The 24,273-nt window shown below is 39.0% G+C and overlaps 1 protein-coding gene across 1 annotated transcript in view; it reads left to right on the top strand.

Annotated features, from left to right (window-relative positions):
- The first annotated feature begins 4,995 nt into the window (after positions 1-4,995).
- The window catches only part of Oxct1 (3-oxoacid CoA-transferase 1), a 127,367-nt gene continuing 108,089 nt past the window's right edge, over positions 4,996-24,273 (top strand). The window contains exons 1-4 of the mRNA XM_074077543.1: positions 4,996-5,202; positions 13,040-13,148; positions 14,102-14,192; positions 22,786-22,921. Coding sequence (XP_073933644.1) covers positions 5,125-5,202; positions 13,040-13,148; positions 14,102-14,192; positions 22,786-22,921 — 414 coding nt within the window. The 5' untranslated portion in view covers positions 4,996-5,124. The remainder of the gene's footprint in view (positions 5,203-13,039; positions 13,149-14,101; positions 14,193-22,785; positions 22,922-24,273) is intronic.

Genomic DNA, 24,273 nt, shown 5'->3' on the forward strand with positions numbered 1-24,273 from the left:
TGTAAATATTTGCTGGTGTTTGTCTGCAACTTCTCAGGATGGGTGGAAGCCTTCCCTACTTGCACTGCAAAAACCCCAGGAAGTGGCCAGGTGCCTGTTAAAGGAAATTATCCCTCAGTTTGGAATGCCTATGTCTATTGAATGGACAATGAGCCAGCCATAATGGCTGAGGTGGTACAGTTGGTGGTTAAGGGTTTAAAAATAACTTGGAAGCTATGCACAACTTACCACACTCAGAGTTCAAGGAAAGTAGAATGTATGAACAGGACTCTAAAATTGCAATTGGGAAAACTATGTCAGGAGACCCACCTATAATAGGATCAGTTACTGACCATAGTCTTAGTCAGGATTAGGTCTAGCCCCAACAAATGGATGGGTCTCTCCCCTCTTGAAATTCTTTTTGGGTGCCCACCCCCTTTAGTCAAGGGCCTGCAAGGGACCTTAAGGAAATGGGTGACCTCACCCTGAGAAAGCAGATGCAGGCCCTTGGTTTGACTACCTCAAAAATCAATGACTGAGTAAGAGAGAGACTCCTTGTTAGCCTGACAACTCCCACATACCCTTATAAACCAGGGGATGCTGTTTGAGTAAGGGAATGAAGTGTTCAACCACTGAAGCCCCACTGGAGGGGCCCTTTTGTTGCTGTTTTATTCACCCCCACCACAGTTAAGGTAGCAGAGATCATTCCCTGGATCCACCACAGCCAAGTGAAGCCAGCTTCCCTCTAGTGGGAATGCATCCCTGACCCAGCCTCACCGTGCAAGATCACCTTCTGGAATGCCAGGGCCCTTCCCTGGCAGGACCCTTCTTCCCAGGAGACAACAGGAGACCACAAATGACAAGATATGAAACTGACTAGTCCACGCATGGTGGAAGCTTGATGAGTTGCCCATCTCACCTTTGAGGATGAGTCCCTTACGTGTTTTCTTTTTGCTAATCTTGGTCAGCTCTCTACCTGGGGACTCCCAGGTCTTGGACTGTGACTTATGCATGTGCACTACCCGAGTGGGAAGTGTTGTTACCAAAACTCTGGTTTTCCATACTTATTATTCTTGTGCAGGCACAGTTGTTGGGTCATGCACCCACAACCTACTCAGTGTGCTCTCATGACAGTCAGTATATCTGTTTTAAGTCCATCTTTCCCCCTTGGGAGCAATGGCTACATGTCTGAAGCTTTACCAGCACTGGGTAGCTTATTAGCCGGACACAGGTTTACAACCCCAAAAGGCCAATATCTATATACTTTGATGTGTGTGCTGTAATAGCTAAAAACTATTGACCTCAGGGTACTGGAGGCCTAACCTGGGATAAAACTTATACGTCAAATGATAAGTATATGTGCCTGGAAGACAGCTGCTCATGTGATGATGCTGTAAAATATAAACCCCTAGATCAAGATGATGCTCTTTGATCTAGAAGAGAGTCTGAGCACCAAAGGGGTGAATGTGGCAGGAAGGCAGGGAGGGGAAGGGAGATAATGAAAGACAATGAGGGAGATAATGAGAGATAATGAGTTCAACAGTGAACCAAACAAAAAATGGATTTGAGGAATGCCAAGTAGCACCTGGGGCTACTTGGTCCTACAACACAATCTCTCCCTAACTACTATATCATGAGAGCCACATAGCAAGGGAACAGCAGAGCTGAGATTTGAACTCAGTCAGTCTAGCTACAGAGTCCATGGTTTTTTGATTGTTAGCGTTACCATTTTGGTCTCGACATTTGATTCTGAAGTTGTGTAAATTCATCAAGCAAAAATCCAGAGGCTCATGTAGTTGAAATGAAATGCATGTGGGAGAGGAAGATCAGGAGAGATAATCCCTGTTTATGCCAAGTTAAGAAGTGTGGACTTTGAACTTAAAGGTAGTAGGGGAAGCCACTGAAAGCAGAAGGAATATTATCAAGGTCAAGTGCATAGTAGATCACTCTGGTATGTTTTGTTCCTTTAAATTTCCATACCATCCTGACATAATTTTCATTCCAGAGGTTGAGCTCTTTCTGATGATCTCATGTATTTATTTTTACTTTTTTTGAGAAAATTATAATTTAAGAAAATTTCAATTCATTTTTAATCTATTCATTGAACAAACACTAAGTGTTTTCAAAGGGTCTATGAAAATAGTAAGCTTACAAAATAGGCAAATGAAGGTATGATGGTTTGCATTATAAAACAATACTTAGATTTACAGATTTATGGGAAACTTCAGAATTATGTATTTTTAATTTGTTAAAGGAAAAGTATTTAAAATGTTTTTTTTTCTTTTGGCCATACTGGGGTTTGAACTCAGGGCCTTGTACTTGACAGGCAAGTGTTCTACCACTTAAGCCCATTAAGTTATTAGGTTATTTTTCACATAGGGTCTCCCTGTTTGCCCTGGCCAGCCTTGGGCTGTAATTCTTTTACCTGTGTCTCCCTCATAGCTAAGTCTACAGATGTGTAACACCATGCTTAGCATGTTTGTTGAAATGGGGATTCGGTGTCTTTTTGTCCAGACTAGTCTCAAACCACTGTCCTCCAGATCTCTGCATCCAAGTAGCTGCAGTTACAGGCCTGAGCCACAGCATCAGGCCCTAGAATTTGTTTTCTATTTATTAAAAAGACCATTTTATAAAATGCAGCACTTACGCCTTTTTTGTAATTGACTCAAAGGACCTAGATAAAAACTCCTATTACTAGTTAAGCCAGTCAAACAACATTTGAAAAACAAGTCTTCAGATGCCCTTGTTAACTACAAGGGCAGCATGCCCTCTTTTTTAATAATGAGATCCTTGAGCAGAAAATGATGGTTTACAATCTACCTCTGACACTGTCTGCATTCATCTGATAAAAAGATGCCACCCACACCCACACTCACACTATAGCATAATACAGAACAAACTTTCCTCATTGCCTGTCTGGAATCACACCTTTTGTTTAAAGGCTTTAAGTTTAATTCTCTCAGTTTTTAAAAGTGTAGAAGTTAAGCTGTGTAAGATTCCACAGGGAAAGTTTCCAGAACATGGTATATTTGTCACAAATCACCTTTCAAAGCAAGGGGTAACTGTTCTTGCAAGTTGGAATTGTAAAACAAGTAGGATTTTACATAAATTAAAATTAAAATGGCTTTTGTGGAACTAGAGGAAAATTTGTGCAATAACTTTTCTGTAATTTGTTCAAGTTGAAGATATTCATACATTATTGAGAAAGTATAAAATGAAGCCAGGGAGTAATCAGAACACACAAGTTTTTTTTTTTTTTTTTTCTTTTTGCTGTACTGGAGTCTGAATTCAGGACCTCACACTTGTTTCCCAGGGGCTCTTACCACTTGAGCCACACGCCAGCCTGATCAGTGTCTTTTGACCATACAGTAATGAGACTGATTTTTTTTTCAGATGACTTAGTTACACAGAATGAGAGATTTAAAATATGTGTCTTCCTCAGCCAGGAGCAACAGCTAGACTGCCAAGAACAGTGGGTCATATGAGTATAAACAAAGTTGCCAATGCTCTTTTTCCATTTCACATGACTGTGGAAAGGAAAAGTGGAAAGGTAGCCTCAATAGGAATATAAATTCACATTCTGTAAATTGCAGTACATCAGTTGCCATATGCTATATTAGGACTAGTTATGGGTCATTAGTTATAATAGTGGAATTTCTTCTCAGACCAGCTTATTAAAAAAACGTGTCAAAATATCCAGCCCTGCTGAGTTAATTTCTCATATATAACTGGATAGTTTAACTTGGTACTTTATTCCCTCAGTTATTTTGATTAAAATCATAATATTGACCGGGAAAAATAGTTTAGAGTTGAAAGAATACTGGGGTCAATGCTTTTATGTTCATCCGTCATTGTCTTAGTATACTGTCTAAGGAAGCTGAGGTCTCATTTAATTTTCTTGAGTGTTTTGCATTGGCTCATTAGCACATGTTTTCAGCCTTTAATCCAATATAGTATATTGCATATTCCACGAGGGCTCTCCACTCTGTTAAGTGCGTAGAAGGTTCTGAAGAAATCAAACTTGGCTCATGTCCTCAAGGAGCTGATCAAAGACAAAGCTTGTGCTGGGTGTAGTGGAACATATTTTGGTAATCCCAGCACTCAGGAGGCTGAGGTAGGATAGTGAATTCCAGTCCAGTCTGGGTTAAATAGTGAGGCCTTGACTCAACTGAAAGCAAAAGCAAAAAACAAATCCAAATAAAACTTAACAAAAAGGTCTGGAGAATATGTATGTGCTATGACAGCTCAGCACTGCAGCAGGGATAGATTTCTGATTTATGCTGCAACATTTAATGCGGGATCATAATGTGCCAGAAGCCTTGCATGAATTCTCTCACACAAACCTATGACAGTTTGTTTTAAGCAATCCTAATTTCCACCTGAGGACACCAAAATTAAGGAGAGTTATGTAACTTGGCTAGTGTCAAAGAGACACACACCTGTCTGTTCCCATTTGCTCTGTAATCTCTTGTGGTTGATGGGAGTCCAGTGCCAGAAAGATCCTGGAACACTCAGACTTGTACGATGGGCAACAAGGGCCCCGTTTTAATTTCATCCTTCTGTGTGCCTGGCTGGCCACCTCTCATGACCCAAGTTTCCAGCAGATTCTCAAAGCATATCCCAGCTAGGGGTGGGGAAAAAAGGCTGGAAAACATTACAAAGGGAACGCTGTCCAGCGGGGGATGAGAGGCGGATGGACTCTAATTGTGCCCCTTCTGCAGCCAACACACTAACTTGGAAAAGCAACAGGTTCCATGGAAAATCCTCCCGCGCCTTTGGAGCCTGAAATCTAAGCCAGGGGGAGGCAGTCACTCGCGACCCCCTCAAAGATGAAGGGCAGCAGCCACTGAGCGCCATCGCAGGTGCTCCAACACCCAAGGCCCTGGGGCCCTTTCCCGCTACCCACTAGGGCTCACAGAGCTCGCACCCCGAGCGGCGGGCCCCTCCCCGTCTGGCTCCTCTACCCGCTCGCAGCGGGCAATGGGCGGCACCGCGCGGAGGCCCCGAGGACGTCAGTGACGCGCCGTCGAGCCTCCAGCCCGCCCCCGGCCGCCTTCGCTGCGCTCCTCTCCCGGTGACGCCTCGGCGGTCCCGGCAACCGGCGCTTACACACTGTCCCTTGCGCTCCCGCGCCCAGTCTCGAAGATGGCGGCTCTCAAACTCCTCTCCTCCGGGCTACGGCTCTGTGCCTCCTCCTGCAGTTCCCGGGGTGCCTGGTCCAAGGTAAAGTGCGGGCGAAGAGGAAGGCCAGGCGCGGGAAAAGCGCGGACGGAAAGCGCGAGCAGTGCCCGCGTTTCCTCTTTTGCCCATCGCCACCCTCTTCAGCCCCGGAACTGGCATCTGCGGCGCGGCCCCGTGCACCGGCGCAGCCCTGGGGCTGTGGCCTCGCCGCGCCTTGGGATGCTCGCCCTTCTTGGTTCTGCATCCGCCTCCCTGATGGCGCGGATGAGGCCAAGCCGCGCGTGGAGAGACTGAGAAAGGGCAGGAGGACGCCGCCGCGCCCTGTGGGGCTGGTGCGCGTGCCTACCGCGGTGACAGCCTTGGGAAGTGGCTCCGGCCGCCGCCAACAGGCCCGGAGGGCACGGTTTAAGAAGGGGAAAGGGTGGGGAAGGCAAAGGTAGGTTTGCGTCCCACCTGGGGAACGCCCGGCATAGGCGCCTCTGAAGGCCCAGAACCCCCGGGCGGGCCGAGCAAGGCTGGCTGGAGTTCACTGCCAAGGGGGCGGATGCTGAGGGCGGAGGGAGTGGAATGCCGCTCCCCATCCTCTCCTTCCCTATATGGCTCTGCTGCACCGCGGCGGTGGGAAAGGGAACCCGGACTGGAGCCTGTCAAGGTCTGGCAGAGCTGTCTGCACTTGCAGAAGTCCCTTCTCTCGAGGCCTCTAGGATCCCGGTTGGGGGACTTTACATTTTGAAAGTTTCTCGAAAACCGGTTGCACCCCTGCTTTTCAACTCTCCACCGAGTGGTAGCCAGAGACGCAGTGGCAGTGGATTGAGGCATGTTTTTGCCCCATGCAATGGGTCCCACCTGTAAGCCCACTGGAGTGGAACGCCTGGTTCACAAGGGTGACTTTACCTTGGCCACTCCAGTTATCTCAGGAACCTCTTCCTTCAACGGGAAGATGTTTTCTTTTCTAATATACTGAGTAGCTCTGAGCTTGATAGTATGCCTGTACAGGGTGTGTGTCACCATGTGTGCTCAGAACTCCTGCCCCATTAATGCTAGGGAGTGATTCACATCTGTATTATTTCATTCTTAAATTCCTCTTAGGAGCATTTTGGTAATTGCAGATAACTTTGGATATATAAAACATTACTGAAAGGGAACTTGACTTTCTGTCAGATTGATGCTAGTGCTCAAACTGATAGAAAAATCCAGGTCGCAAGGATGCCCTTGGGCCAAGGTTAAGCACATTCCTTCTTTTGGCAGTTACTTGTTGTCCAAGTATAATTTACTCCCTCTCAGTCTTTTCCACCTTGAATATAATCATTAAACCATTTCCTAAACCAGAAGAACTCTTTTAGATGGATGAGCTACAATTATGGGTTTTGCTGTATCTCATTAAAAGTTTATATCAGAGTTCAAACTTGGGCCTTTCAAGTGTGACATCTAACTCCCGCTCAGAGCCCTCCCCCAGTACATGGCATTGAGTGTCCTTACTGCTAATTTATCACCTAAATCTTCACCTCCTAGATCTGTTGAACTGTAACACCTGTATATTTGTTTTAACTTAGTCTCAGTCTCCCTCATCATGACACACTACTTCTCAAAAAACAGACATTCTACATGTTTAATACACAGATGAGAGAACCCTGCAAGTTTACTACTTTACTACTTAGGGAGTAATCTTGAGAGGTTTTTTTTTCCTTGTCTAAATCTAACCAATAAGTAAAATGAGATAGTTATTTAAAATGTTAATTTTTTTATGATGGACTATGCATTTTCTCTGAAACTTTAGCATGTATCAGAATTACTTGGAGATTTTATAAAACAGACTGCTGTGCCCACCTCCAGAGTTTCAAATTTAGTAGGTCCTGGATAGAGCTCCCTAGTTTTCATTCATTATGCATAACCTCTTCTTGGCAGTGATGCTAGACTCCTGGGGGGTGAGGGGAGAGCTCTTCGTAAGTGCTTTCCACCTGCATTTTGGTGCATTTTCCTTCTAACGTGGTTTATTTCACCACTTTCCAGATGCCCTCTCCTGCCCATGTTTGTTTATCAGACTTTGATGCTGAAGTGAGCAATATCAACCTTTCTGTGTCATGATTTATTTAATAGTAAGTTGACAAAGTCAATATCTGGGTGTACAGTTCTGTATTATTAGGATCATATTTATTTAAAAACAAAAAAGCAATATGCTTTATGTATATACATTGAAAGATTGTCCAAGAGAAATGCATTTTTTTCTAAATTCTGAGGTTCTGAATGACAGAAAATAAAGACATTTAGGTGAAAGAAATCATAGTGACAATGAGTAGTTAGAAAAGAAGGGAACTCTGGATTGTCATGAGATGAAATGTAGGTCCGACTGTAGAATAAGATCTTGACTGTTAAGTGTAGGAGCATCAAGTGAAGGTGAGGAGGGTGTTAGAGGAGAAATAGATGAAGTAGAAGAAATTTGAACTGTAAGAATTTTGATTATTTCTTCCAGTTAAGTACTCAGTCATTACTATTTTCCTCCCTCAATTGTAACAGCAGAAAGTAGTGCCAACATAAAACATAGTTGTATTGAGGGTAGGAGTGTGGAAAAACACAATGCAAAACTTGTGTCACTATAAAAGAGGACCCAGAGAAAATTATGCCTTCTCATTCTTTTAGGTAGTTGACACAAACTTGAAGGTTATTTATTTATTTTGGTAGCAGCTGGTGCATTTTAAAAAACACGATTGTGTTAGTATATATAATGTATTAGAAGGTAGAGATCCATTTAGGAGCAGCTTAAAGCTCCTCTTTGAACTCAATTACCTAAAATAAAAGGCAGAAGTTAGCAGAGACACACTTTTCTGCAATTGCCTAATAGTCGAAAGTGCTGGCAGTGACATGGATATACCCTGACTCCCAGGGACAGGGAGTATTGGTAGAGAATGGGAGTCTGGAGGAAGCTGGCTAAGAGAGCAAACCAAAAGCTTCCTCTAAGCAGCTGCCTTCCAGACTCTAAGCTGCTTTCTGGGTTTTGGGCTTTGAAGATTCCTCTGTGTCGCAATCAGCAGCTGGCATCCTGTTTCCTTTTTGTCCCACTTTTTTTTGTGTGCTTGCACTGCTGGCTTGCTCAGCAATTTCTGAATATCCAGACTGGCAAGCTTGATTGCAAATAAGATTGAACATGTTGCTGGATACAGTGGTGCATACCTTTTATCCCAGTCACTTGGGAGACTGAAGTAGGAGGACTGCTTGAGCCTAGGAACTTTGAGACCAGCCTAGGCAACATAGCCAGACCCTGTCCAAAACGAATACATAAATACATACACAAGTGTTTAAGCAATCAAAAGGCTTAGACTTTTTTTTTGGCGGGGGGTGGGGCCTCAACAGATATCACACATATTAGTTTGCTATGGTATGGGTCATTTAAAATTTTTTTGTGACTGAAATCAGTGATGTGTGTGTCCAGGACAGAATGGTGAGGTTAAAAATTAAAATCCAACTCCAATAAGTGACAAATTGATCTTACTGTCTTAGTGGGGAATGGGGAAAAGGTGACATTCCCCAAAGGAAACTAACATCCCCTAGATATATTCTGTAGACCAGGCATAGAGCTTCTGTATGTAATTATTTATCCTAACTATATCCTTGGCAGACAGTTGCCATATTTTTATACAATCAAGCTCCCCACCTCTCCCCAGCCCCTCAAAAGAAATACTCAGTGGCTAAGTAACTTTCTCAGATTCACACAATTGTGACTGAACTGGAATTTGACAGGAGGATACTTTTGAACCCAGAAGTATGTGGCCTGTTATACCATATTGTCTCTCAAACTAGGTGTTTGTTTTCTGAGGACAAAAATAGTTGCATTAGGCTGGGGATTGTAACTCAGTGGTAGAGCACTGGCTAGCATGCATAAAGCTGCATGTTTTAGATAGATGCTGCATGCATAAAGTCCTTGGAACTGAAAAGAAACAAAACAAAACATTTGTTACATAAAAGTTGGTTTCTCAGTAAATAGTACGGAGGTATCAAATGTCAATAGAACATACAACAATGTCAAATTCTATTAATCAAATGTATGAATAATGAAAAAACACCAAGCTGAGTGCCTATAAAGTTCTTCATTAATTTGAATTTTTTTCTTAGTCTCTGGAAACATGTCACTCTTACTGCTTTAGCTTTTGGTTATCTGGATCAACTTACGCCTTTTTACCCCCCTGGGGATCAAACCCAGTGTCTCAAGTGTGGCAGGTAAGCACTTTGTCACTGAGCTATACCCCTAATCCAACTTAGTCTTTTCTAACATATTTCTGAGAGGCTTCTTTGGGATGGAGGGCAGAGTGGGATAAGATGCTGGGTAACTTGTGTTATAAAAACACTAATTCTCAGCTTCAACAAAGGGGTGAGCTTCTTGGCAAATCTATGGTCAAGTGCTTTTGCCTTTCTTAGTGAATCTGAAAAGCCTCTCTGGCTGTTTGGGGGAAATGAGTTTTTTTCTAACTTATTCTCCATGAAATCCATATTTCTCAGTGTATAAATAGTTCAAGTTGACCTTACTTCCAGGACTGTTTGGGTGTAGATGAATTCTTTCATTTTCTTCTTCCTGCTAAGACCTGAACACTTCACTCTAAGGTAGAGATAATGACAACAGAGTTATATATGAAAAAAATAGGACACTAATAAAGATTTGTTGTGTATAAATAGTGAAGTAGAAGTAAAATACAACAAGCACTTTCAGAAAACAAGGAAAGGTGCATATTATGGTAGAAGGACCATGTGAGAGGTAGTCAAAACCTTGAATCTGGTCTTACTTTAACACAGTTTTGGTAAATTGCAAAATCTTTTTAAATTTCAGAAACTTGACCTGTGAAATGAGTTGGTTGGATTAAATATCATGTATTTTATTATTTTTTTTCTAGAAGATAGCCACAACTTTAGTTTACAGTCCACCAATGGCCTGTTTATTCAATCTATCAAAAAGTTTAATTACGTTTAAAAATGTGTGTGTGTGTGTGTGTGTGTGTGTGTGTGTGTGTGTTTAAGACAGAAGGAAATAGATCCTGGAGGACAGGAAAGCGAAGAAAGTGCTATGTGACTCAAACCCCTTCCTCTTGTCTCTGCCTCCACTTGTGTCCCAGGGTCTAGGCAATTGCTCCTCACTCGACCTTGATCAAAATACAAATTTAAAGGGACAAAAGTCATTGCATAAGCCTTACCTTTTTATTGTCCATGTGACTCTCTCAATACAGTTTTTATGGTCGTCTATACTAATTGACTTTTTTTATGAGAGCAATTTTTAGAGGGTGAAAAGAATGATTATCACTCATTATGTTTTTACCTTGGCCACCTCAGGTTATGTCTGTCTGGAGGACTGTTAGGAAGTGAAGTGGCTATTACCTTCCAGCTGGGCTTGTTATATCAGGATTCAGATGTTATTCTTTCTACCCCTTCTCTTTTCAGGTTGACTATATAATGAGAGTAAAGGAGAGATAATGTTGAGTGTGAATGACTGGTTACCATACAATCTGCTTTCTCATTGTCTCTTGTAAGGAAAATAGTTAACAACTGGTTATAAATGCTCATTAGATGACTCATTTGGGATCTGTCTTATTCAGTTTTCAGTTGCTATAACAAAATATTTCAGTCTGGGTAAATTTATTTAACTCACGGAAGCTGGAAGTCCAAGTTCTGGAGATTGTATCTGGTAAGCACTGTGCACTGTGTCATAGAAGAGCAGAATGGCAGAAGGGCAAGCAGGCATTTGCAGGAGATGCAAAACACAAGGGAGCCTCACTTTATAATAATCCATTCTTAGAAGACATTAATCCCGTGAGGGTGAGAACTTGATCCTGTAAGAATTAACCAAGTCCCTGGAAAGCAGCATTAATTTATCCCTTCATGTGGGTGCAAACACCTCTTAAAGTTCTCACCACTTCTCAATGAACAGATTCAGCACAGGTTCTGGATGTGACAAATCATCTTCAAACCACAGCAGGACCAAATAGTTCATTATGGTAAAGGTAACCCAGCCTTCCTTGCAAGTAATAGTTTGCTACTTTTCTACACATCCTTAATTTCACCCCATGGAAATGAGTCATTATTAGTGATCCTTTTTATTTGTCCCTTTAGGAGTTATTCTCTGGCACCTAAGGTCAGATAAGAGGCTCAACTATGTATGTATTTACAATTTTGATCATAGTGTACTTAATTTCTTGGAGAGCAGCACTCATGCCAAAATGCTATGTTGGATTAAATAACACAGAATATAGCATGTGTAGCTTCTCAATAATTATTTGTTGACTGAATGGGAGGCTAGGTTATAATTAGAAACTGATGTTTGGAGAGACCATTATTATGAATTTGAATTCCAGTATACAGACTACCTACTTTTGTTCTTGTGGGTGGCCACCAGTGTCACAGTTGACTCTCCCTTGTGTCATAGAAGACATGAATCACAAGGGAATTCCAGTGATTATTTGTGGGCAGAATGTGTCCATCTTTTAATGAAAAATCTCTTACAGTTTGGCGGTAATGTCTGTATGTTTTTAACAAAGCAGGAAAATCAAGTGATAATGCAATGTAGATGAGAAGTGCCATTTATTTTATTACTTTTAAAGAGGTGTAGTGTCATAGAGATAAATAGTGGTTAGCAGAGGGCTGGGGAGATGTTGGTCAAAGTACAAAAGTTCAGGCAGGAGGAATAATTTGAGGAGTTCTATTGTATATCTTGGCAACTATTTAAATTTTTCCTCTTTCTATTAGCATATATAAAAAGGGGTTTCCTTGTGGTATTTCTCACATAATGTACTTTGATCAAATTTTCCCCTCTATTACTTTCTTCACCTCTCTCTCCTCCCCTTTTTAAACAATTTTAATGAGTTTCATTATTCTGTTTTTGTACATGTATATAAAGTACTTTGATCATATTCACCTTCCCTTTCTCTCTGCTTTTACCCTCCTGCTGGTCCCCTTCCCAAACAGTCCACTGTTTTTTAGGTCTAGACTCTGCATAAAAGATAGAGCATGACATAGTTGTCTTTCTCAGTCTGGCTTATTTCACTTGACATGGTGATTTTCAGTTCTATCCATTTTCCTTCTTTATGGCTGAATAATACTCTGTTGTGTATGTATGGTACATTTCCTTTATCCACTTATTAGTTTTATAAACCCCTAGGCTGATTCAATGAGTTGGCTATTGTGAATAGTGTGGCAGTAAACATGGGTGTATAGGTATCTCTATTATTGTATTTTGACATACATGTCTTTTCATGTATGCCAGGAGTAGTATAGCAAGATTTTACCATAATTCTGTTTTTAGTTTTCTGTGGAACCTCCATACTGATTTCCATAGGGGCTGTACTAATTTACATTCCCATATGGTGAATATTTTTAATAACAATAGATTGTATACTTAAAAACTGTGAAAGAATACACTTTAAGTGTTCTTACCACAAAAGAGTGATATGTGAGGTGGGTGTGGTGGTAAATACCTGTAATCCTTATACTGGAGAGGCTGAGGCAGGAGGATTGAAAGTTCAAGGCCAGATTTGGGTTACATAGAGAGATCCTGTCTCAAAACCAAAAAAAAAAAAAAAAAACCAAAAACTCCCCAAAAAAGTACATGAAGTGATGATATGTGAAATAGCTTAAGTCTTTTTGTAATGTGTGTGTATTTACATCTATCTACATCTATATCTATATATCTCATGTATATATGCTGTAAAATGCAGTTTTTACTTATCAATTAAGAAATACAAAAATTTGTGAAAATATAAAATTTATAAAAAAATGCAAAGTTACAAAAAGGGGACATGAACTCATCATTGTGAATATAAAATTGTGAATAAATTATTGTGCATGTAAAGTAAAGCTCCATCTCCCAATGATCATTGACTGAAAAGTGTTTTTAACCTTCCAGGGCTGTGTTTGCTACTTTTCCACCAGTACTTGTCGTCACACCAGATTTTACACGGATCCAGTGGAAGCTGTAAAAGACATCCCTGATGGTGCGACATTGCTGGTTGGTGGTGAGTAACAGTATTATTTGCCCTTTGGTGGTTATGTCTTTATGTTTTTAGCAAAATAGGAAAATCAGGTGATAAAACTATGTAAATGAGAAGTACCAATCATTTTATTACTTAGTTATTATTTATCTCACTATTCTATTTATTTATTACACATTGTAATAGCTGCTACTTTTGTGAGGTTTAATGCTTCATATTTACTTTTTCTGTCCTTTTGTCATTTGGTGTCATGTCAATGTTGATGTCTCCAGTATTCCCCTTGCCCCTCTTATTATGGAACTTCAAAGAGGTGATGTCTTATCAGTAATTTTGAGGAATCCATAGTTCATGGGAGTTCTGTTTAATTTGCAACATTTGCGTAGAGCTCATCAGCTTACCCTAGTCACTGCTTTTATTACTCCTTATTTGTTGAGCAGGAGAGCAAATCAGCATTTATCTGTTGTTGAGCCTCCCACATTCTGTTGTTTCTTCCTGTTTGGAATGTCTTAGAATCACTGCCTCACTTTCTGATTCTTATAAATATGATCAAAGCTTATTTTAGGTCTATCTGCCATTCATTCATTCAACTGGTTAGTCATTGAGTGTCCATTTTAAATCTAACACTATTTGAGGAGTTGTGGAAGATGTAAAGAAGGTTATTGGGCTAGTCTTCTAGTTCTGTAAAATTTCTTCAGGCTGTAAAACAAATGTGCTTGCATATGTAGCTGTACAAAGTGGGGCAATAATAGATACGCAGTATATAAACTTGTTATACTTGGCTTTATACTTATGATTCAAAGACTTGACAATGGTGACTGGTGCTCGACAATGGTGCAAAACATTTGGATCCATTTATTTGGCCATTTATTTAGTTGCTGAGATATAGCTGCATATTTTGCTTAGATCTAATTATATTCTTCATTTCTCTGAAAGAACATTACCTTCTTCATAAATCATATCTTTTGTACTGATTGTAGGTTTTGGGTTATGTGGAATTCCAGAGAATCTTATAGGAGCTTTATTGAAGACTGGTGTAAAAGGACTTACTGCAGTCAGCAACAATGCAGGGTAAGTGAAAAATTTTAAAATAATTAGCTTGAAAGTAGTGTCAATTCTTAACATTTTAAAAATTTATCAGTTAAATTAAATTTTCCTCTACATGAGCAATATATTCAAGCATCAAGAATGGTTGCAAAGGTCAAGAGTGGAGGTTACATTTATTAAAATATTTTGATACCATCCTTCATAATCATAAGTAAAGCAGATTTGTTTTATAGTATATGGATATGTAAATTAAGATTTTATATCTTCATCTGCTGTGCTTTTATTTTTGTAAATTTAAAATGTATTGTTAAAGTTAGAAAAAATATTTTCAAATATACTCCTGCATTTTAAGATTTAAGCATAGTCCTTATGTTCTTATTATGACAGGTCATTATTTGTAAATTCAGATGGACATCAATTTGAAATCTGATTCAGATTATTTCTTTTGGTTATACCATCACTGTAGATGATATGTGAAGGAGTATGTTAGTCATAAAAAATGTTGCTGGTTCTGGTGGAATGTTGAGTATAAGCAACAAGACAGTAGGATTGTTATCAAAATGGTCAACAAAAACCATCATTTTAGTAAAGGCATGCACATTTAGGTTCATTTAGCTGTGTTAGAAAAAGCCATTTGTATATAAAATAGTAAATCATCAGCTTTCTTTCAACAATGAAAGAAAGCCTTTAAAGACTTAAAAAAATTAAAAGTAATCAAATTGGCCTACTGTTTAAAGGTAATTGAGAATAAACAGTACAGATTATTTAGGAAACAAACTGATGCTACATTCCTGAGTTTGTTATTTCATCTGGAAGGTTCTTTTTCCTCTCCTCTGCCTATCCACATTCTTCTGTCGTTCAGGGTCCACTCATGGTACACATCTTCATCATACCCACCAAATTACAGAACTTTTCTAGTCTTCACTGATGATGCCACTTTCTGAATTCCTTTATAGGTTTTTAGCTTTTCCTTGTATACTGAAGTGTATTTATTCAACATATATTACATACAGAGTCTGTTACTTAGAGTGGTTGTACATGCCTTGTCTTTAGCCTGTGAGTCTGAGTCATGGCGTGTTGGAGCTGAGTGGGGTTGTAGAGATCATCATCTGCTCACTGTGTGTCACAGGGGACTCATCTGTCGATGGAGAAGAAACTTGTTCCTATTACCTGGCATTTGAAAAGCATGCCTATGCTCTTTGATCTGACTTGACTTATTACAAATACTTCTGGTTATCACTACTTGGGTTTTTAGATAGCTCCTGATGCATCTGCAGAGTTTAATGGGTGTGTGTTCTGAGAAACGCATAATTACATGATTTTATCATTGTGTGGACATAAGAGACTACAGCAGCACAACCACAGCACCTACAACATCACTGGGTGATATAATCTTATAGCACTGCTGTGGAATATGCCATCTGTTGGTGCCCAACTACAAATTCCCAAAGCCAAGTAGGTGTTGGATACAAAGGTGACACTTTGCAAACACTCATTGGCAGTTGATTCTCTTAATTAGGAGGGTTTGAATCCTAGAGAGCTATAAGAATGAGGGCTATGCTTTCACTATTAAAGTTAGAGAAATGTAACCAAGCTTCATTGGAGAATCAATGACATGTCTTCAAATTTTTGGGTAAATGGAGACAACTTGAAATTCACAGTAGTTTGCTGCTCTCTCATTTGAAAGAACCTATTTTTATGAAAGGATCTGTTTGAATTGGAAGCTTTCCCGAAGCTCAGGGTTCCCTGGTTTTCTGTTTTGTTTTTGAATTTTGAGATAGAGTCTTGCCATGTAGCCCAGACTGGTGTGGAACTTGCTTCCTACCTCAGTCTCCCACGTGCTGGTATTGTAGGCATGTATGACCACATTTGGCTTGTTTTTTTTTTGATATTCAATAAAGCCTATTGTCATAAGATACCACTTATCTTGGTATGAACTATTAGTTGTGAACTTTGATGAGATAAATTCTTTAGGAACAGCTGAACCAATGTTTTGATATGGCTGGTTAGGAAAAATTGGAGTGTATACCTTTTGTTGATTTTTGGAGGTATTTGAGTTAGAAGCCAGTATATTGTGAAACCAAAAGTTTCATAATAAAAATTCATTGAACCAATTAAATCACAGAGCCAGTGGAAGAATGGGTGCTTTATGTTAGATATGCTCATTTCCTTATGACAAGATTATTTTAAACTATAGTTCTAGAAGGGTGGGATATAGATGGCTCCAGGAGTAGCCATACTTACAGGTGGGAGGCTAGTTAGTACTAAATGGTAATATATGTACCTGTACTTGTGACTACTTGTGTATAGTTCTATACTAGTCATGTATAGGAGGTTTTTTGTGGGTCCTGTGAGCAGTCCCTCACTCTAAATAAAGTTTCTGATTCTGCACCAATGCCTTTTAACTTGGAGATAAAGAGAAATGGTCTCTGTGCTGTACCCTCTTGCTTTTTTGTTGATACAGCCACAGCTCGGAAGAGCTCATTGAATAAACATAGGCCACCTTGGCTAATTATTATTATTATTATTAATTATCATTGTACTAGGGGTACATTGTGACATTTACAAAAGTTTTTACAATAGATTATAATTGGATTCACCCCCTCCATCATCTCCTTTATCCTCTCTCCCTCCCACCATTCCTGGAATAGTTTCAACAGATCTTATTTTTCCATTATCATACATGACTACATATTTCCACCATATTCACCTCCTACATCCTTTCCTTATGGGAACCAATTCCCAGATAGAACCTGTTTTACCTTCCTGTTCTCCATTTTTGGAAAAAAACCCATTTTTGTTTATGTAAGATAGCCAGACAGGGAGTTTCCTTGTGACATTTCCATGTGTATATGGGTTATAATCCGACTTGGTGCATGCCTTCTATTTTTATTTTTCTCCTTTCTACCTTAGACCCATTCTTACTGTGATTTCAGAAGGTTTAAAAATTCTGTATTTATTATTATTTTTTTAAATTTAAATTTAAATTTTTTTCTTTTATTCATATGTGCATACAACATTTGGTTCATTTCTTCCCCCTTCTACATCAACCATATTCACTTTCTTAACTTTCTTCTTTTACCCTCCCTTTCCTATTAGTGACCTCCCTTTAGTGTGTGACCTTTTTCTTTTTTTCTTTTTTTTTTTTTATAGTATTGCTTATATTTGTATTGGGTCTGTATGCCACATATGAGAAAAAACATATGGCCTTTGGTTTTCTGAACCTGGCTAACTTCACTTCACCTTGGCTAATTATGACTATTCCTCAAGATTTGGTTATTTTGTCTAACAAAGGCCAAGTGCTTCCTGAGATGTGTACCTGAATTTCTATTCTTAGCTCATAGAAGATTTCATTTGTTCCATATAATCATGGCATAAATAAACCTTATACTCAAATATAACATTTTCTTTTCTTTTGATACTTTAATATTATCAGAGTATATATAAGTTGTATGATTGAGATTGAAATATGTTCCTAAATGAAAAGTACACAAGAAAAATACTGTTTGGTAAATGATTGAAGTTTCATTTTTATTAGTTTTATTTTGAAACAGATTGCCAATTAGTGAGATTTCATTAAATGAAAATTCAGCAAATTTCAGATTCAGAAAATGAAGAGTATTTTCAGAACATTGATTTCTTCTATGCAATATCTTTTTGCTATACGTTAATGTATCTCTTTAAGAATATTTGGTTTTAGACTTCTCTTAGCCCCTAAAATGTTTTAAATCCCTAACTCTGTTGTACTGCGGGAAAAAGATCAACTCTTTCTCCCTTTAGGCATTCTAGTAAAACATTGGCTACTGAAAACAAGCAGCATAATCTATTTGAACGTCCATCAGCATGTCTTTAACATCAAAGAAAATACTTTTCTATATAGGTTTCTCTATTAGAAATGACATGTTCCTCATTTTCAGAAGATCACCTGCTCTTTCTCTTTATATTGTATTGTAAGATCTTGAGTTAGGGACTTAGTTTACTCATTTTTTTATCATTAGGGACTAATATTAAGTCATTCATGTTTGCTGGATTTGTGAATTGGAGGGTGTGTGGCAATGCACACTGTAATTATAATCTATCTAACAGTATTTTCAAGCATGAAAACTGACATTTTATCTGATTCTAGTGGTAGCCTGGGCAAGCATCTTAAGCACTGCTTGGTTGCTATGCCAGCATACTAATCTAAAACAAAGCAGAGGTCAAATCCACAATGTTCAGGAGCCAAGATCAACAAATACAGATAGGTCATCTTTAAATAGAGCCAAGTTCAAATGTGTAATGTGTTGAAAAGCCAAACAGAGAGGTATGAAAGAGTAGTTAGAAAAATTCACAGATCAATAAATGACCATATTCGGGTTTCTAGAATGGTTGGGTAGTCTTGAGGGAGTTTCAGATATTTAAAACTACAGGAAACAAATGTGCTGTATCTACTTCAATGGATAACTTAATGGTTATAATTTTATTAGTCAAGGCTCTGGATAATATCATTGGTATTCTCATTACTGGATAATTGAGGAGTTTATCAAAGGGGTCCTTTTTAAAGGTTTGATTAAGGCTGAGAGAAAACGTGTGTAATAAAGAACCCTAGAGTTAGTAACAGAGGGGTACTGTTTCCCCTAGGTTTAGGGCAGACGGGATTAAGGGAAGGAGCTGTTATCAGTATTTAGAAGAAAACTTGAGGTAGAAGGCTCTCCAACTTGTTGCAACTTGTGAGGAAGAGAAGCAGAGGAATTGTTCTGTCATCCTCCTGAGGATTCCCCTTGACTGAACCCAATCAGAAGGCAATGGCAAGGGAGCTCCTTGATTTCAGTATACAGGTAAGCCATCCCAGATACAGAACAGGCTGGAAGTTGGAACATGGATCCAGAGAGACAAACAGAAAATAATAATGACTTTAATTTTTATTAGGTTTTCATTTTTATTAGAGATGAGGGGCAAAGTGGAATTGAGAAGTAAATCTTCTTCACAAATATTCAACAAGTATTTATGTAGTTCTCTTTCCTAGCTGCATGTGCTTGGGTAATAAAAGTGAACAAAACAGATAGAGGTATGTGCCCTGGGGAATTTCCATTCTAGTGGGTAAAGTCAACATAACAAATAAGTACGTTTTCCAGTATGTTAGAAAGTTTTGTGTGCTATGAAAAAAAGAAAAACAGCAAGTCGGGGGATTGGGGACATGAAAGTAGAGGGACAGATTTCAGTATTCTGGGATGAGAGAGATGACATTTTTGCAGAGACTTGTAAGAAATGACAGGGGAGCCATTCAGACACCTGTGGGAATGGCTTCTGAGACAGAGAAAGGCCAGTGTGAAGGCCAGAAGGGAGCTGGCCTGGCATATTTGAGAAACAGTATAGAGGCAGGAAAGCACTGGAGAAGAATGGGAGGAATGAGGTTGGAGACATATGTGGTTCAATTCCGGATAGATTTTGAAGGAAGAGTCAGGGTTTCCCAGTACATTTAATGTGGAAAATGTGAGAGAGAAGATCACTACATTAGTTTTGCATTGAATATGTGTAAGGATGGGACTGCCCTCAGGTGAGATGGGGAAGGCTATAGGAGAAGCTGAGTTTAGGGGAATAGAATTGTTAATCTGAAGACTGGGAACCCAGCCAGGCATTAGGAGTAGATTAAGAAGAAAAAAGAAAAAGTCAGAAAGCATTGTGTGCAGGAGAGAGCATTAGGGAGAGGTTGCCGTAGAAAGATGGAGAATCTTTAACGATCTGGAGACCTCTAGTGGACAACTGTATTATTGACTTGCAGGCAATTCTCCCCGTATCTCCAAAGTGCACCCTTGAAAATGCTTGTTATTTGGCTGTTAACTTTTTTTAATCAAATGACAATAAATCATAAATACTATAGCTATCTTTATAACCATGGTGAATGGTAAATGTTACCAGACTCAATATTTGAAGGCTAGGCCTATAAAACAAATGCAATGGAAAGTTAACAGTTACTTGTTGCCTGGACATGTTGAAGTGTACAATGCGCAGTACTGCTGGAAGAAGTCATGTATTCTAAGAATTAGGAAGGGGCCACTTGAGCTGGAATGCACATTGGTGGGCATGAGGAGTATGAGGATTGAGAGTGGAGCGAAGGTGGAGAAAAGGTGGTTGTTAAAAGAAATGTCAGTGGTTTGTCATGAAGGCTGCCATTCTTAGCATCTTTACTTGTCAAACAAATAGATGTCCTTAGTGGTCATTAATATTCCTCAGTCCACACTTCTATTATGTTCCATTTCCAAGGCCAGAATTCTTCATTTGTCCTGGATTGGCAACAAGTCATATGAATGAATAATTCACCCCAAATATCTCTTTGTTGCCCATATTCCCCATTCATGTTGCCTCTGCCTTACTTCAGATCCCCATCATTGCTTGTTTGGATTATTTCAAGTCTCTTAACTGGTCTCTCTGCATTTTGTTTCTGAATCTCTTCAATATATGTTATTATTTTTCTCCTTAAAATTATTAATAGAGTCTCTTTGTCCTTCAGGATGAAACTACATAATAACTGATCCTCCTTGCACACTTCCTGCTGGGCTTCTGCCTCTAGCCCATATCCCAGTCTCACTCAGCATGGAGCTTCCTGAGCATCACGGCAAAGCTGCTCAGCTGCCTCTTGCCCTCAGCACCTCTATCCCCCCATTTTACTCTCGAAGTCTATTTTTTTTTTTTTGCTTCCATACACTTAAATGTCACCTTCTGTAAGGCTTTTTCCTTCAGATAGGCTTTTTCTTCTGGGTCTTCACATTCTCATCACACATCATGCAGACTTCTCTTAGCACTTCTCTATCACTACATTTCTGCCTTAAGAACTATTGAAGTGAAGAGTAAAATAGAAGGGTGAACATTTCACAAATGTACAAGTGAATTTTTATAGACTACACTCATGTAACCAACATCCGGATAAAGACACAGAACATGGCTGACTCCCAGAAAGCCACTCAATGTTCCTTCCATTTGCTACATGTCTTTCTTACTACCATTACCCTCACATCTGACCTCATATATTAATTTTGTATGATTTTGAAGTTCACATAGAAGGAATAATTCATTATGTACCCTTTTGTGTTTGGGTTTTTTGGGTCAACATTTTGACTAAGATTCACCCGTTGTTGCTAGCGGTTGTAGATTGTTTATTCTCATGGCTGTATCATGTGCCACTGTGTGGATAAGCGTAGTTTATTCTACTTTGGAAGGGCATTTGGGAGGGTCCAGTTTTGGCTATAATGAGTAATGCTGCCATGAGGTTCTTGTGTATGTCTCGTGGTGAACCTAAGTATATGCTCCTGCTGGGTACCAATAGGAACAAGCATGGACTTGCTGACTCATTGCACATGAATGTGCTCAGCATTAAAATGCACTGTCAGTAGTTTGTCCAAAGTGGACATATGAATTTATATTCTCCTCAGAACATAGGAGAGTTTACGTGCATTACATCCTTGCCAACACTTGGTATTTCTTTTTTTAATTTAGCTATCCTTTCATGTATGTAGTGGTGTCTCATTGTGGTTTTTGCCATTAAAATATTTCATCCTTAATAGTTTTATAGCTTAAGGACAAGTACTCTATCTTTGTTTAGTTGGTTAAAGTATTTCTGGAATTTTTGAGAGGAGAGAGATAAGGTAGCTAAAAATGGAAAAGTTTTGGAGCTGGTTGCTGGTGACTCAATCCTATAATCCTAGCTACTTGTGAGGGTGAGTTTGGGAGAATCATGGTTCAAGGCCAGCCCAGGTAAATAGTTCTTGAGTCTTTACCTCCACAATAAGGATTGGAAAATGAACAAGAGGGGTAGCTTAAGGGGTAGAGTACAGAAAAATGATGTGCACAAACCTTGAGACCTTTACCTAATTAAAAAAAAAGAGACAACACCAACTGAGCCATATTTGAACTCCACCTTTAAAATAATAGACATATTAATGAAAGTTTATGTAATTTAACAGATTCAAGATCATTCTTACTACATAAAAATCTTTTCACTGGCTGGGATTAATTTACTAAGTTTTTTGGTTAAGAATGTTCAAGTATGTAAATATTCTTGAGCAAAATATCTATGATAAAGAAAAAACATGTTCATAGCTATTTATAATTTGAGTTTATATTTTAATGAGAATGCTGATATTTTCTTTCTTAAATACCGGAATAGCCCCTGTCTCCTTTGTAGAACAGAAAGAGCTTCTCTATCCATATCTTCCTTTAGGGTCAGTATATTTTCCACCACATGGACATATTTTTATCCAAGGCACAAGATAAAAATGAGTTCTTCTCTTTGCTTAGCTTCTAACACAGGATCACTTTGCAGAAATAGGAAGAACAAAAATACAGAGTAGAGTTATAGGGTGGATGTGGGTTTGGATATTAACTATGTCCCTTACTGCTTCAGATGAGGAAAACAATCCACTGAACCTTGTGAGCTTTAGTTTCCTCTACTGTAAAATAAGAATAGGATAGCCACATTGCAAGTTACTTTGGGTAGTGGGGGATGGAGAGAGAATGTGAATTAAATGCCTTAGCAAGGAGCACTTCTCTTATTAATTAGTAAAATTTCCTCTTTTAAGATGCGATAGTAGTGTTCTGTCAGATGTTCTTATGTTGTCAACTACCTTCCTTTTCCTTCTAGGGTTGACAACTTTGGTTTGGGCCTTTTACTTCGATCCAAACAGATAAAACGCATGGTCTCTTCGTATGTGGGAGAAAATGCAGAATTTGAACGACAGTTCTTATCTGGTGAATTAGAAGTAGAGCTGACACCTCAGGTGAGAAAATTTACCCAGTTTTCTTTCATAACACTAGCTTGGTGAAAAGTTTATGCCCTCCCCCTGAAAGACTTCTTTGTTAAAACAGAGGGGATGCTATAAACCAAGGAGTTTTGTTTATAAGTTACACCTGTTTGTTGCTAAAGGATTAACATTTTTTGCTACCATATACAGAAAAAGGAAGTATTTCTAGTAAAAATATCTGGGCTGCAGGATAAAATTTTGAGTTTCATACTATAATGTACATAATGCCAGATGCAAGGAAAAGCACTTGCTGAAATATTTGGGGATCTTCTCAAAGTCAGTTTCTACAAATCACAGAATTAGAGTTCATGAGTGATGAGATCTTACTGAGGCACATCAGGAAAATGATTCCCACTGAGGGTGAAACTGAGTGTCTCACAGACTAAGTGCTGGGATCTGAGCCCAGGTCCCCAGGGAACTGATGTTCCTACAAAGCAAGTTAATTACTATAATTAATATAGCAAGTTTCCACTCATTTTTTTTTGTCATCCCTAACTGGTTGAATAATTTGTTTTAGAGAAAGGCAAACTTTTTGAAGTCACTTGGGTAAAAAAATGATGTATAAGTTGACTGTGCTGGTCTTTTTACTTTTTTTTTTTTAAATAAGGTAAAAGTAATTTTATTTTATTTTAGTTTTTTATTTTATTTTATCATTTTTACATTTACTTACACGTATATACATTATTTGGGTATTTCACTTTTAATTAAATTGTATTTATGCTGGTCTAGAGGGGCCATACATGGGGCATGTTTTATCTGACAGGCTTCATAGTGTGACAGTCACATCTGGTCACCCTACAACGTTATCATCTGTACTTAGCATAGCATTGCACTATGTTTGATACCAAATTTACATTTAAAGTTTTGTGGGGAAAAAGAAGAGATATATGTCTGTTTGGGCTGCTATAACAAAATGCCATGGACTAGATAGCTTACACAACAGATATTTATTTCTCACAGTTTAGGAGTCTAGGAAGTTCAAGATTGGGTCTGTCAGTCCACTTCCTGGGGAGGCCATTGAGAGCCAGGAAGAGAGTCTCACTGGGCACGGAGATGGGGGGACGAACAAGAGCATGAGCCAGCTCTCTGCCCCAAATTGATGACATCCTACAACCTTAATTGTCTTCTTGTAGGCCATATCTTCAAATACAGTAGCATTGAGAGTTAGGGCTTCACCTTACAAACTTAAGAGGGACACAGTTCAGTCCATACTATATACTTTTTCTTTTCACATTTCAGGTTGAGATATCTCATTATTGGGTTGAGGAGCTATTGAAAATCACCTTTCAGTTACCAGTTGTATCTTTTGCATTGTCCTCTGTTTCCTT

Source organism: Castor canadensis, chromosome 6, assembly GCF_047511655.1.
Source record: "Castor canadensis chromosome 6, mCasCan1.hap1v2, whole genome shotgun sequence".
Classification (NCBI taxonomy): domain Eukaryota; kingdom Metazoa; phylum Chordata; class Mammalia; order Rodentia; family Castoridae; genus Castor; species Castor canadensis.